The sequence below is a fragment of the Lepisosteus oculatus genome, chromosome 1 (genome assembly GCF_040954835.1).
Source record: "Lepisosteus oculatus isolate fLepOcu1 chromosome 1, fLepOcu1.hap2, whole genome shotgun sequence".
Taxonomy (NCBI): Eukaryota; Metazoa; Chordata; class Actinopteri; order Semionotiformes; family Lepisosteidae; genus Lepisosteus; species Lepisosteus oculatus.
This window is the reverse complement of record NC_090696.1, coordinates 35,849,205-35,864,813: the sequence shown is the minus strand read 5'-3', so window position 1 is coordinate 35,864,813 and position 15,609 is coordinate 35,849,205. Positions and strand designations below refer to the sequence as shown.

The window sequence follows — 15,609 nt, the reverse complement described above, 5'->3', positions numbered from 1 at the left end:
TTCAAAAACTTATCTCAAGTGGTCTTCCACAATGCAACTAAGACAAAGCAGAACTAATGTTGACCTGGTGCTTTCAAAACCATTCAATGACAAACGTGTGATGAAACTCATTAAAACGTTATGGTCACCGACACAAAATTACAAAATAATTGTCATGGATTAACAGGTGACAGTGTGAACACCACTGTCTTTTTTTAAAACAAAATTAAAGTTTTAACTGTAATTATGACTAAGCATTAAGTGTTACTCAACAGTCTTGTCATTACTCAGGAATAGTTGTAACAGGTAAAGATAATCTGAGATTTCTCAACTGTAAGAAAAGAAAAATGCAATATTCCCGATATTAATCCAAATCCACATGCAATGAAAGAATATAACAGTCTTAGCTGTCCATCTGATGAACAAAGAAAATTAAGGCTCTCAAACGTCACCTTCTGTCAACACTGGGATCTTGAAACACTTTTTATGTAGTTATTACCATTGCTGGTGAGAAAAACAATCACTGACGTCTGACTGTAATCCCTGCCTATTAGTAACTGTTGAAAAAAGCAACGGGTTTAGCAATTACTAATATTTCTTTCTCTGTGTAATTAACTTTTTATTTTTAGAGGTTTGCAGTTTTTGCATAAAACTGCTGCAAAACGTGAAAAACAAAACAAATTAAAAATATGCTGCAGCCAAAGCAGGAGGAGATGATATTCCCCAAGTCAGCTGATGGTTTATTGCTTTAGCTCATCTTATACAGGGCATCAGAACTTGGTGAAAGTGCTACCTAAATTCTTAGTTGCAAGAGACAGAAAAATGTAAAAGGACTACAAATTAAAAAAATATATTTCATATACATTATTTGAATACACTTAATGTACAATCAGAGATAAAATATTTACAAAAGTTACGTACAGAGACATTTACAGATAGTTTGGAACTCCAAAGCACAGCTCTCAGTGCTTAAGATAAAATCATCAGTCACCGCTGACCTGCTGGATTTGACAGCAACAGGAGAATGGATGACAAGCATTGTAGTTTCTCTTTTACATATTCTGGGAGCTTTTCATTTTCGCTGTACCTGAAATACAGAAAGACATTTACCCATTTTTAGGTTTTCCATGCCATAGAGCTTGATGTTTGGGCTTATGGGTATTGCTTTGAGTGTTGTATAGGAGAGCAGCTGGGAAGCAAGGAGCTGACTTCAAATGCTTTTTGTTTTTAAAATAAGAAAAACATGGGTTCATCACTTGTTTATGTGGGCTTCGTCTAAGAGAGTTAAGGCTGCATACTTTCAGTAGCTTTCCAAAAGTGTTGCTTTGATGTAGCACAAGCCGTTTGTCCCCTCTAGACAGAGGAACACAGTGCAACCTGCTGCAGTGAAGGAGATTCTCCTTTCCCTAGGTTACCTGGTGGTGAGTCCCTGAGGCGATGTGTAGATGATGGATGACACCCCTGCCTGCACCACCAGCTGACAGCCGTCATTGAACTGCACCCACACTTCTCCGCTCGTGAGCTGCCAAATACAGATTTCATTTAATACATGCTGTGTGGACCAAAATCACCATTTCTCAGTTATCAGTATCTGATCAAATTAAAGGGTACTAGCTTTTATAATGGAATACTGTAAAGATATCACAAATGGAGAAATAAACCTGCAAACAGCATTAAAGATGTCCAGAGATTCCAGAGCTTTCTGTTGTCTACCAATGCACTTATTGAGTTCAACATGAGATAGGATGGACACCAAAATCATTCCATTTAATTCCTCTCATTCTAATCACTTCTCTCGATTCAGGGTTGCAGGGGAACCAGAGCCTATCCCGGCATCAATGGACACAAGGCAGGATACGCCCTGGACAGGATGCTAGTCCATCACAGGGCACACGCAGAGACATGCACATACCAGGCCAGTTTTGCCAGAAGTCAATTAACCCAACAGTATGCCTGGACTGTGGTAAGAAACCAGAGAACTTGGTGAAAACCCACGCAAACACAGGCAGAACAAAGAAACTCCATGCACATAGCACACCAGCTCTGGAATTGAACCCGGGGCCCCGATGCTGTGAGCCAGCAATGCTTACCATTGTGCTACCATGCCCTGGTCAACAAAATCTGACACGATTTTACATTTTCAGAAATACTTGGACTTGAATCAGTACGACAGACATGTGCCTTGATTAAAAACATTTACAGAAAAGCGGATTTTTACCTGAGAGGCCCAGCCTACATTGGGCACAAAGACTGACTTGAGCACTTTGCCAGCCAGCTGCGTGCCCTCTTGCTTTGCAGATGGTGGAGTACTGCTTTTTGAAAGGCTTGTTGTTGTGAAGACAGATCCATCATAAGAAATCATCTGTGAAGAAAAATGATTTTTTTTTACAGTAATGCTATTAATGAAAAAATTATTGGAAACTGAAACTAAGCATACCCCCCTCCCCCCCCGAAAAAAACCTGGAATACTGGAGGAGTGCGTACAGATGGAGTTATGTTCGGAGGCTGGCTGGGAGACCTGCTGCTGTTCAGCACTACTCCATTTGGTGAGGGATTCTCTTTCCCACAGAGTTTGGGGTCCTGTGCAGGTTGGGAAGGGGGGTCTGGAGAGTCGAGTTTTGCTGGTCTCCTGGTGTAATAAATATCAAATACATACAAATGCATTAAAGAGAAATTGGGCAGACCTAATCAGAAATTTAAGATTAATAGAATTGTAAATTGTAGTGCACGGCTATTGTATTCCATTTTTTCTTACTGTATGTTCAAGTCCCCAAGTGACATGGCCAAAACAAAAATATATTCTTTAGGATTATTAACATTCCTTCAGCAATTCTTCGTATACACCTACTAATAATAACTGCCTTCCTTTAATATGATTTGCTCATTCGGCATACATTTGCATGCTGGAGGGCAATACTGCATCCGAGCTTGGCGATTAAAAACATACTTCTCTTCAATGGACCACACAGTGCATCATGGGAGGTGACCTTGACCGAATAAAGTTAAAAACTGCTCTCAACAAAGTACATTCCCTGGAAAATGACCAAATCATATTAAATTTGGGATCATGACAAATAATGATATTTAATGTTAAATGTTTAGGTTAATATGAACCCTTTAACTATTACTCTTTTTATTCTGGCTGCCTCATTTCTACCCATCCATGTACTACATATTAATTTACTATAAAGAGGTATTATGACTCCTAATGACAATCACAAAAACTAAACTGTTTTATCACCATTAAGAATGTAGATTTCGATAGCATAATACAAACTTTCAGTTTACAAAAGATCAATGTGAATGTAAAAAACCAATTATATTATGAGTCCTCATTATAAGAAAATTCTTCCAATACATTTCGAAATGTGTATTTAGATTTAGCTTTTTTTACATCTAGTCAAAGACATTTCTCACCTTCCAACTATAATTGGAAAAAAAGGAATATTTTTTTCACTTCTTTTTTCTTCTACGATGATAGCAGCCTCCAGTGCCAAGCACATTCTGTGTCCCTGAAGAAACAAAGTCCAGTGCATCTCAGTGTAGTGAATTTCACTTCAGCAATCCAAATCCATATAAAGGATACTTGAAGGATAACCTAGTTAGGAATTTGCCTTTATTGCGGATTACTCTGCAGTTTAAAACCGTGGCCTTCACTATCTTTGTAAAAACAAAATACAATCAAAGGTCACACAAAATATTCCAACAGTTCATTTTAAAGAGTAAAAACAATCAGTGAGGTGACTTCAATTGTTAATTTTACCTTTCCAGTATACCAAGTGACTTGTTATTTCAGTTAGCTTCAGTTTCAGCACCCACATGTTAAGCAAGTGTACAATAGTAGGTTATCTTGGTCTCTCATGATTTTGATCAATTCGTTTTCTTCAACAGACAGCATACAGACCACTAGCATTAATAAATGTGACTAGAAACAGACACATAAAAACTCTGGGAGTTAAGACCTGAAAGGTGGAGCTGAGTAAAATTCAGCATCATTAGAAAGCACATATTTTGGGATGCGGAGGGTTGGACAAAGATCATCACTGGTTTAAACCAAGAACAAGTCACTAGGTTATGGCTGAAACAACTGTAAATGGATTATTTTATACGATAATGAGATGAGTAACACAGAACAGAAAGAAATAATATGCTTTTTCATTACACACCCTAAAATAATTAATTCAGGTGAGGGGAATTCATTGAATCTGGAATAAGGATACCAGCAATATATCCTATGTACTGTTAGTGTACTTCAATTTCAGTTACACATTGTTGTTTGTGGGAACAACACCAGGAATACTAAAGATTACCATATTTAAAGGTAAGAAAATACAGCATTTTTACAGTCCCTATTTAGCAAGTACAAGTAAGCAACTTATGGGCAGCATGGTGGTGTAGTGATTAGTACTGCTGTCTTGCAGTGCTGGGGATCTGGGTGTTCTCTCTGTGTTTACGGAGGCTTCCTCTTGGTGTTTTGGTTTCCTTCCGAAGTCCAGAGACATTCTTGTAAGTTCACTGGCCTGGTAAGAGTATGTGCACGTTTGCGTCTGTCTGGGGCCTGCAATGAACTAGCATGCCTTCCAGGACGTACTCCCCCTTGCACCCACCGTTTGGCAGGACAGGCTCCTGCTCCTCCACCAAATAAAGTGGTTAGAAAACGGATGGAAGTAAACAACTTATTATACCTCATTTGAAAGTTCCACATAAGCTCTGCTTTCTTCACTCAAGCCATTCAGCCCCACATCTCCCTTCAATGTGTAGGACTTCCCCGTCTTCTCTATAACTCGCAGGTACTCCGTCGTCTTGTGTGTTTTTGCCCCTGGAGGAACAGGAATAAAATCAGGGCATAGCGAGTTTAGCGCTGAGACATATTTGTCGAATCTCCAGATTTACCAGGATAAATCATTCAGCCACACTTGTTGAGACAAAACGTTACGATGCTTAAAAGGCTGTTACAGACTGACTGAAAAAATAACTGTATCCACAGTAAAGCAAGGCAATTCAAAACCTCAATAACCATAACTTACCATTACATTCAATAAGTGTCTCCATATAGAAAACCAAGCTAGTTAGCAAGGATTCTGTGTAGTAACAGCTTCAAATAGGCATAAAAAGCTATTGCATTTGAAACATGAGTTTGGATCACATACACAACTCACATTCCAATACTTTAATTTTGAGTCTGCTTTTAAGCCATGCTTTGTTCTGAGTATACTGTATTCCTACCTGATGAAGAATGACGATAAAGTTCTACAAATTCAGAGCTATTTATATAAATGTACAGATCTTCTCCATTCATTTTTTCCCATTTTAAAGCAAAAAATCCTACAGTACATGTTGTATTTTGCAGCTTAGTTTCCATTGCTCCCTTCTTGAAATGAAACCTATTAATCCATCCTTTTAAAAAAGTTCATTTGAATCAGATTTAATTGCATTTGTTCTGGTTAAATCCAGTAGTGGGAGAGTTTGTTCCTTTTTGTTACTGCAAGGATATTACAGAGTCATTGAAGACATGAGAGCGAGATAGAGTGTTAAACACAGTATTAAATAAAACACTTGGCAATAAACCTCAACAATAACACACATCTGCAAGACCCCCCCCCCCGCATCTCTTCTATCTCCAACACACAAAGCAACTTATTTATACTGCAGAAATAATGCCTTTGACCTAATCCACTGCCTGGGCCCAAGCCCTCTTACCCCCTTTGTGAAAGAACTAACTCTTGGACCAGTGTGCAAACTCAGCTTGCAGAGCGGCAGCTGCTTACCGTCATAAAAGCAGACCTCCAAATCAGCACTGGGGGAGTTCTCCATCAGCATGCACTTGGCATGCTTCGTGTACAGGGTGACTTTGGGGGTCTTTGATTTCACCAGTTGCACAAACTTGGTGGCATACTGGTACTTCTTCCAGTACTTTTCTGTTAAAAAAGAAATTTCCAATTGTATTAGTAAGCTAGAAAAGAAAGCAGAAACCCCAAATGTATTATCTTTAGGAGAGAAACCAAGATTCTAGTAAAACAAATGCAATCTAATCCCCAGGAATGCAACCTAAACACAGCAACCCAGGAGCATCACTGCAATTTTAACACTAAATCCAAAAACTGTGAGAACCATAAAATGTCACAGGTGGTGTCTCTTTAAACCTGCAATGTAAATGAACCTGTCGCGATCGGTGAGGATGAGGTGTCTGCACCACATTGTGTCGAGCCAGACAATTCTGGAAATGTACCTGGCAAATCCTCAAAGCTGTAAATGAAAATATCTTCTGGAGGGGAAGGCGGCCTGTCATCAAGGGGAAACCCCCTTCCTTCGTTGGGGTGGTAAACCGTAATCTGCAACGCAAGAGACGAATTAAGAGAGAGAAACGCTTCGTTGGCAGTCAAAGAAGGACGAAAGTTTGACAGCAAGGGAAGAAGAGCAAGTGCTATTACTGAAGCTGACATAAAGGGCTCCAGTGAACAGTGAAATGGAAAAGTTGGACATCTGAGAAATGATTTTGTGTGTTGCAAATGTCTCTGAGGAAACCCTGTGGAAATGTCTACATGTCAGATGGGCGCATCAGCTCACCATTGAACCATCGCAGGATATCCTGAGGACTTCTCGAACGCGTTCCTGGGATCCCTGTCCCTTGACCAGCTCCATGCAAACCTCTCCTGTTTCAAGGATGCTCACCTAAGAAAGGTGGTAAGGGTATACAGATTTTCCCCAGTTTACATTAGGGATATCTGCACAATCCAAGGAAGCGATCTTAATGCCTTTTGTAAGTAGAGGTATTAAAGTGCTCTGCATGAAAAAAGCCATGAAATCTTAACATATTATAAAAGGACTGCTGACTTCCAACAAAGACTCAAGTGTTTAGTGTTTCTATAATGAGAGGTATTAAACACAACAAACACTATTGGTTCCAATTCTCATTTGTTCTGTTCTGAATGTCTGATAGTATAGGGTGTTCTCTCTACAAAAATGTGACTAACCATGGAGAAAATATACGTTATTTCCTTAATAGATTGCAATTAGTCTTTTTGGTAGTGGAGGTTGAATTCTTTTTAGCTTCATTGTTCTTGTGCAGTTGCTCAACTCAATGGTAATGTTTTCCAGTCGCATTCTGAAAGTACAGTAACTCTTACCACAGCATTTTTAGTCTTCTGCCGAATGGGCTTCAGTCTTGTCGCACAGAGAGGAGAGATGACGTTCTTCAAGGAGTGTTTCTCACTGCCTGCGCTTGGCGTTTCTCTTGAAACGGGAAGGTGCTGTTCAGCCACACAAGGGGGCTGCAGACTGGCGAGTCCCTGGGCATTATCTACTTTATTCAGGGGTGCCCCTTCACAGCCCCTGGGGCCTGTCTGCCATGGAGTGTGCAAGTCATTGTAAGATGACTCTGTGCCCCTCTTAACACGCTTTTCATTCCAGGAGTTCACTGGCAAGCCATTCTGCAGAGAAAGAGCCTGTAGTCCATTGTGAAAGCTGCCGGTCCCATTGCTGCTATGCCCACTGACGTCAACTGGCTTTTTAAAGTGACCTGAGGGAAGGGAATAGATTCAAACCAAATGCTCTACTGCTCTAGGAATTAGTCAGTTTGCACATTATTAAGGAAGGGAGACATCAGAAAAAAAAGGAAAAACAAGCGGGAATCCCAAATGAAGTTCTCGTCAACTGCTCCTTTTTATACTTTAAAAGCACATTTTGATAGGCAGTAAAACTAAAATGTACTTCTCTTTCTTGTGATTTTTTTCTGTCTGCCCATCTCAGCTTTGTTTTTCAGTCACAAATCTTTAATCGCTCAAAAAAGGAAACGTTTCAGTTGCCTATTGGTGTTTTGCATGAATTCTTTATCATTATTTCAAATCAAACTCCCTTGAAGTTCCTACTTCTATTACAATGCTTATTTATCAAAGGGTCTGGTAGAGATTACCTTCTTGGTTGAACCATTGCTGCACAACGTCTGAACCCAGTCTCTGTTGGCTGCCTGGCAGAGATGGCTCACAGGGATATAAACAATCTGAACTGGGAGAAAGAACCAAAAATATTTACAGAATACAGTGGTAAAAGGGACTGTCTGTCAGGTCAACAGAACATATTCAGATTTACTTACTGCAGCTGTTTCAAAGACAGCACAACTGGCTTTTGGCTTCCAGGCTTGGAGAGCTTACTGTCCAGTAGAACTGTCTTCAGACCTTTCCAGCTATCTGGCTTCTTACAGTTCTCCTTTATTGTTTCTCACCCAAGTCATTCATTTGTACCAGCAAACTGTGACTGCTTTACCTTCCTGAAATTCTATGTAAGGCTCAAAATGTGGCGAGCAAACATTGAATCACTAAAATCCTTATTAAAACACGTTAGTTGTATAATGATATCTGCCATTATTTCAATTACTTTACAAATGGTACTAGCTAACATTTTAGTCACTTGGCTTGAAAATATCACTGCAGATTTTTCTTAAATCTATCGAGTAACTCGGTGGTATAGAAAGTGATGTCTGATGTCTACAGGTGTCACAAATGAGTAAACCTGAGCAAATGTGCATATTTATGGAATTAATTTAGATCCGAGCAGCTGTACAAAGTACTGCTCCTTTGGTTCAGTATACAATAATTCTTAAATTCCTCTGAAGCTTGCACATGTTTGATAGTAGATCTATATAATAATGTCGTGTAGTAAACAGAGAAGCATAACACTTAGCTTATCATATCATTTTGTTACATAAGCACAGGTAAAATGTGCAAAATTGGCAGATTTGAGATGTGATTTAATGCAGCTTGTTATAACGTGCTTGTTCTTGGCCATGAGCTTCAAATTGGAGAAAAAACAGCTTTATCAAAGTTTTAAAGGAGATGTTCCGAAAAAACAATGGAAAGAAAAGATTGACAAGTCCTGCATACTTTACATACTGCACTTGGCAAACAAATTCTTTCAACTCAATGCCTGCGACTGCTTCCTGACAAAACTCCATTCCCATAAATATAATTTGTATTGAACTAATTATGTCTCTACATCGGCTGTAGCCTTGAGTGCTGATTAGGATTACAGGCATGTAACAGGAAGTGTATGGATTCATTTTCAAGGTGGGGGCACTGCTATTGAGCTCATGGGAAGGATTACTACATTCAGATTGCTTCAGGACCCTGTAATGTAGACAGGTTCAAACGTAATTATATATAAAACTGATGCAAGATGAGGATTTCGACTGATGAATAAAACCACCAGCCAAATAATAGGATGCAGATAAAAGAACATAGCTCTGTTCTTGGCTCTAAATTAATAATAGTGCAGTGCACTTGGGTGTGAGCTAAGAATTGTGACTGTGTAATTACATTCGATGGAAAAAAGAGGGTGGTAATATAAAAGAAATAAAGGAAATAAAAGAGCAGACTTCAGTGAGATAGTGCGAGTTAAGATCTTACTTGGCTTTCTGTTTGACAGGAGGGGAGGTTACTTTCCTATCCAGAGACCCAGACACATTTTCTTTAAAGCTCTGCGGAATGTCACTGTAGCTGGGGCCCACAGGGAAAGTTTCCTGCCCTCCACGGGTGGCCTGTCTGCTTGGCTTGGACAGCACCTCCATGGAGTGACACCTCTCTATCGCTCCCGCGGCTTTTCCCGGCAAGTGGCTGTTTGAGGAACCGGAGCGTTCGGAGGACTGGGCCCTCCTGAGGTAGCGGGAGTGGGGGCGATCCTCTTCGCTCCTCTGAAGAGCCCTCCCCCTGTCTCCCCTGCAGGGGTCCTCGCGATGCGCCAGCTGGTCCCTGTACAGTGAACTCCCATCCACAGAGGAGCAGTCGCCAGGGAGGCGCTCGTGGGTGGGTACGACGTTGATCCGGTTCGGCAGGGCCTGACCTATCAGGTGCCTGTTCTTCTGGTGAAACCGGCCGCTGGTGCTGGCCGAGGCGGACCCAAGGGTGGTGGTGCAGGCCGTGGAGATGGTGGCGATTCCGCTGTCCATGGATCCTTCGACCATCCCCGAGTCTTTGCTCCTCGCCGATGAGCAGTTGGTCATGAAGGGGTGATCCAGAACAGAAGACAGGCTGAGGCGATCAGCGGGGTTTTTGCGCAACAGTTGATAGATAAGATCCTGGGCCTCTCTGGACACGTGTGCGGGCATCTCGTATTCCGCCAGCACCACTTTGTTCAGGGTATGCTTGACCGTGTCTGTGTCGAAGGGGGGTCTACCCACCAGAAAAGCGTAGAACATGCAGCCCAGGGACCAGACATCGGACTCCAGACCGTGGGGACCGCGCGTGACGATCTCAGGGGAGATGTAATTCGGAGTGCCACACATCGTGAAGTGTTTTTCACTGGGCAGCTGTAACTGGGTGGCCAGGCCAAAGTCTGCTATTTTGATGTTCATACAGCTGGTAAGCAGCAAATTGGACAGCGTGAGGTCGCGGTGTAATATGCCGTGAGTGTGGAGGTACAACATCCCCTTGACGATCTGATGCATGAAGTGCCGTGCTGTTAAAATAAACATCTTCATGTTAATAATGGTGACAAAGATCTCAGCTCTTCATTGCAAAACGTAATTACAAACATTGTGGAACATAAAGAAAATACGATTTTCATTTTAAAACTCCACACACCAGGGGCCTTTAAAACGATGCTCTCTTAAGTAAAGTATATACAGGAAAATGTATAAAAATGGCAATCAAGATATAATAATAATTCTTTACACTTATATAGCGCTTTTCTGGACACCCCACTCAAAGTGCTTTACAGGTAATGGGGACTCCTCTCCACCACCACCAATGTGCAGCCCCACCTGGATGATGCGACAGCACCCATAGTGTGCCAAAACGTTTACCACACACCAGCTATTAGTGGGGAGGAGAACAGGAGGAGGAGAGTAATGAAGCCAATTCATAGATGGGGATTATTAGGGCATGGAAGGCCAATGGGAAATTCAGCCAGGACGCCAGGGTAACACCCTTACTCTTTTCAAGAAATGCCCTGGGACTTTTAATGACCACAGAGAGCCAGGTCAGTATAGTGTCCCCGTTACTATACTGGGGCATTAGTACCCACACAGACCACAGGGTGAGCGCCCCCTGCTGGCCCCACTAACACCTCTTCCCGCAGCAGCTGTAGGTTTTCCCAGGAGGTCTCCCATCCAGGTACTGACCAGGCTCACACCTGCTTAGCTTCAGTGGGTTATCAGTTGTGAGAGGCAGGGTGATATGGCTGCTGGCTAAAAAAATGCTACCACTGAACCAAACTGTCACTCATATGAATAAACCGAACCATTTGATATGTAGATGTTGCATTGCTAGATCCATACCTTCATCCTCTGAAAAGGGCCTCTTTCTGTTTTTCAAGTACCTGCTCATCTCCCCATTATGGCACATTTCCAAGACCAGGTAGACATAGTTACTGTCTTCGAAGCAATTGTAAAGCTACAGAAAAATGTAAACAAAATTAAAACTAGATAAAGTACAATAGCATGTCTTAACTTTATTCTAACATGTATATTGCCAATATAAAGAAGCATTCAGATTAAGCTTTATTTGGTAAATCTCTTTTTGAGGACGTCACTCCTATATTTGAACAAAATCATTTTTCAAACTATGGTATCTTTTAAAAAATAGAGCTAAACAAACATCTGACTCGCAGGTATACTAAGTTGAATATGCCCAGCTATGCTCATGTTACTCATCATTGCTCTTTTCTTTACAAGTCAAAGTATCTTATTAGTTCAGGTGGGTAGCTGCGTCAGCATGCGTAGGCTGCAAAGGAACAAGTAATAGGTTTATTCCATGCTGAAAAAAAGAAGAAAGAGAACACAACGTTTCGGCCGTGGAGCCTTCTTCCACAGCCGAAACGTTGTGTTCTCTTTCTTCTTTTTTTCAGCATGGAATAAACCTATTACTTGTTCCTTTGCAAAGTATCTTATTGTTCAGCTTGAAGAGTGGTAGTGCGCTTTGTTTCTGATTTTTAGGGAGGTGCGCCACCTACTGGTTCATCACATTCATTACCATCTCCTACCAGTCTGGTATCCAAGTACTGCCCAGCAAAGCCTCTAACTCAGGGCTCTCAAAACGTAGTTTCATAGTTGGTTTATTTAATTAACTGCAATAATTGCGATATATCTAACTAGCCTCCCATGCCTTTTCTAAACATGTTTAATGAAGGGAAGAGTTTGAGTAATTATCCTGAGTAAGAAAAATCCTAAATACTGTATGTCTAAGAATAAAATATTCCAATGCAGGTTGGAACACAAACACAACTGTCACTAAGCCCACCAGAAAAAAAGGAGTTTCCCAATCCTGATCTAACTGAATACATTTAATTAAAGACAGTTTCATTGCAAATGTAACTGTTATTTCTTGCACTGTCTATTGAAGGCTTTCAACTTTGTTATAAAAAAAACAATATCTTATTGTGTTTTGTATTTTTGTTACACATTGACTAAACCAGTCAATGTTTTTCTTCTTTAAGCTGGGTTCCAGCAAATATGACCTTTCACTCTATGTTCTTAACAGTTGTAGAGTGCCCATCCTTGCCTAGGTCTTAAACCCAGCTGTCAATGTTCATGGTTTTATACACAAACCAGTAGGTCACAGTATATATATATTATATATACATACCTCCAGTATAGATGGGTGCTTCAGCCGGCAGTGAATCTCCACCTCTTTCCGGACTCGGTGAACCATGCATGCTTTTTGCATAGCCTTTTTATCAATCTGCAAAGGCAAACGAAAATCACTAACTTCAGTTTTCCTTAGACATCAATATACTTCATGATTCCACACAGCAAACTACATCAGTAAAGAGGACTTTTTTAAAGAATCACAATTAACAATTTTGATCTCACAAGAAAGATGTGTAAAATAATAAAGGTGATACAGATTGATTTCAATACATGAATTTAAACTACACTGAATTAAAAAAACACTACTCAATGTCACAAGGTCTATCACCTTGATGTTACATGCTTTGCTAACCCTGTTAATACCAATAATTTATTATAAAACATGTCAAAGTGTTGTTTTTTTTAAATTGTAGTCACTTGGTCTTATTGTCTCTCTTGAAAGCAAAGAATATATATGAAAGGCAATGCTCAGCCTCAAAGAATCCCTTTAGAATTACTTTATTTTTGTTTTCAAATTTTTATTAATGAAAACAAATTGTATTTTTGAAGTCTTACACCATTAGCTGAAATATTTCATTTATGACAGAGAACTGAAGCCTTTTGTCCCCAAAAAAGCTTTTCTCTAATGTAAATATGGTCGATGGAGTTAATATAATTTGATTTTTTGTTTTCCTGAATTGTTGCAAGATTTCCCCAATTGTGCTCAGCACGTATTTTGAACACCGTTATTTTCGATCAACCTCAGTGGTCATTGGGGTCAGTGAACAAAACGAAATCTTAACGCACTGCAGAATTTTCGAGCTCTACACTTTAAAGGACGGAATGTACTCACCCCCATCTATTGTATGATAAAAAAGCAAGACAAAACAAGCATTCAAATCTCACCATTTTAATTGCAACTTCCAAGCCCGTGTTGACAGATTTCGCTCTGTACACACAAGCAAAGGAGCCCTTCCCGAGAAGGGTGAGCACCTTGAAGTCCTGCAGATGAAGCATACGCACGATATTTGCATTTAAAAGTTCAACATATGAACCAAACATGCTTTCTTGTTAAAAAAAAACATTAAAAGTTTTAAGAGCTAGTTAAAAAAAATCTTCACGTTATAATTACACAACAAATATTAGTTAAGATAAAACATCTACATTCACTTTTCCTGGATGATGACAGTCATAACGCCAATTAAAGCCCACTTCGTTGAAAAGGTAGGTGAGCGCTCCAACTCTGTTCCCAGAACGTAATCACAGGTCCCCATCCTTTTAGACCAATGTGTCTGAAACACGCGTCTCTGGAGTATACCTCGATTTGAAGGTCTCCAGATGGACTAGACATCTTTTCATCTCCACTTTCTTTGCTTTTGCTGGTCAGGTTTTGGAACAGGTAATTAAGAACCCGGTCAAGCATTTTCACCAGCTGCTGTGGTTCAGACGGTTGTTACTGCTTTCATAGTCTACGGTAACTGACGTTACTTCAAACTGTCATTTCGAGCAACTTCAACATCCCGGTCATCTTCCCGCTGTACCCTTGGGTCTTTACCTTGGCTGTTGCCTGGCAACGTTAAACCTTAGCTACCCTTGCAAACCAAGCTGCACATATCATCTACTGCCAGTTTAAATGTTCACAGATATAACGTGTTTGTGAAAATGGATCGTTGCGGTACTTTTAACAATATTTCCTTTGCGTTTCAACATCAGACCCGGTTTCGAGTAAAAATAGCAAACGGGCTTCTGATTTTTCTGGAATAAAATCCAGCATTCACATTTCTATTCAAAATTCGCTGTCCAGCCATTAACATCATAAAGCGATTCGAATATTTTACTACAACAGAAATGTTAAGGCATATTTCGCTCATATTGTGACAAGCAAACGGGGGCGTGACAAAAAAAAGGCAAAGTGATCAGACCTTAATATGCAAGATATGATTAACGGTGTTAGTAAAGCACATATACAACTACGCTTGGTTTCCGATTGGAATGTTTTCCACTTTGCGGTCTGTTGCTCGATTTTACTGAAAGATAACGTTAAATGCCGTGAGGTAACTCATCTGTAGCAGCAACACGCTGGCTATCCACATCGGGCCTGCACAACTTCCTCTCCCTTATTTTAAACGTCTAAGACACCACCCACAAACAGTGAAGACTATACTGTATATGAAATGACAGGCCGCCTGCTAACCCACAAACAAAATGCTTTGTATTGCCTGACGCGATTCAAATGCAAATATTCAATAAAACAAAATCTAGAACCCCAAGCACGAGAAGCGGGTAGTAGGTCACTTTACATAGTTGTTCTGCTCTTTTCGTATGGAAAACAAGGTCCAGTGCAGATGAACATCAGCACGCGATAATTTAAGAACCCCTCAAAATCTCACAACTAATGATTTAACTTTTAGAAAGCACATCCGAAACATTCGTTTCCATTTCCCGTAAACTAAGCCAACCGCATTTACATTAGGAACCCTGAAGCAACAGGATGGAACGAAACTAAGAAGAACGAAGACGATTTTGTTTTTTACCAGGAGCCTCCACGTACCTCGATTTTATCGCCGATCGATACACTCATCTTGTTGGGCTTACTAGGCAATCCACACAGTAATCTGTATACATTATTTCACATGTACTTATGGGCCGTAAAAGTGTCCCGCAGCTCACGGTTCGCCGCCGGGAAGACATTTGTATTCCGTGTTACTCTTGTCCGCCCAGAATTTCGGCTGTTTCTCCATTTTGAAAACTGCCGCGGTCCCGTCACGTTGACGTCACCGGATGACGACGTACAATCCAGTGATGTTCTTTCTAGCAGTCCTTCCTGGGTTCCGTTAGTGTGAGAGACCAGTCTGCACTGCTGTAAAGTAACGTTTGTTCTGTACTTAAATGAGTTAAGAAGGTACGGGATACATTCTGTATCCCGCAACACATTCTGATAAAAATGGAGCAGTCAGGCTTTTGCTCGTATTTTTAATTCACCACGTGTCTTTAATTACAGGGGGTATTAAGTCGTTTCTTTTTTAAGAACTGCGGTGTTTGGATTGCACCGATTCTGTAAGCCCGGATCG

General features: G+C 40.5%; 1 protein-coding gene across 2 annotated transcripts; it reads right to left on the bottom strand.

The window, feature by feature from the left end:
* Positions 1-660: 660 nt before the first annotated feature.
* Positions 661-15,287, bottom strand: plk4 (polo-like kinase 4 (Drosophila)). 2 transcript variants are annotated; one of them, XM_015344844.2, is made up of 16 exons: positions 15,090-15,287; positions 13,445-13,540; positions 12,555-12,650; positions 11,249-11,363; positions 9,381-10,428; positions 7,892-7,983; positions 7,107-7,498; positions 6,547-6,651; positions 6,209-6,311; positions 5,748-5,897; positions 4,665-4,798; positions 3,397-3,491; positions 2,464-2,608; positions 2,198-2,341; positions 1,395-1,501; positions 661-1,066 (listed from the first exon to the last, which is right to left on the bottom strand). In XM_015344844.2, exons 1-16 carry the CDS (start codon positions 15,117-15,119, stop codon positions 967-969), a joined length of 2,952 nt encoding a protein of 983 aa, XP_015200330.2. In that variant the 5' UTR covers positions 15,120-15,287; the 3' UTR covers positions 661-966. The 2 variants fall into 2 exon arrangements, with proteins under 2 accessions (XP_015200330.2, XP_015200329.2); XM_015344843.2 differs by lacking the exon at positions 15,090-15,287 and adding an exon at positions 13,857-15,068.
* Between the last annotated feature and the right edge of the window lie 322 nt (positions 15,288-15,609).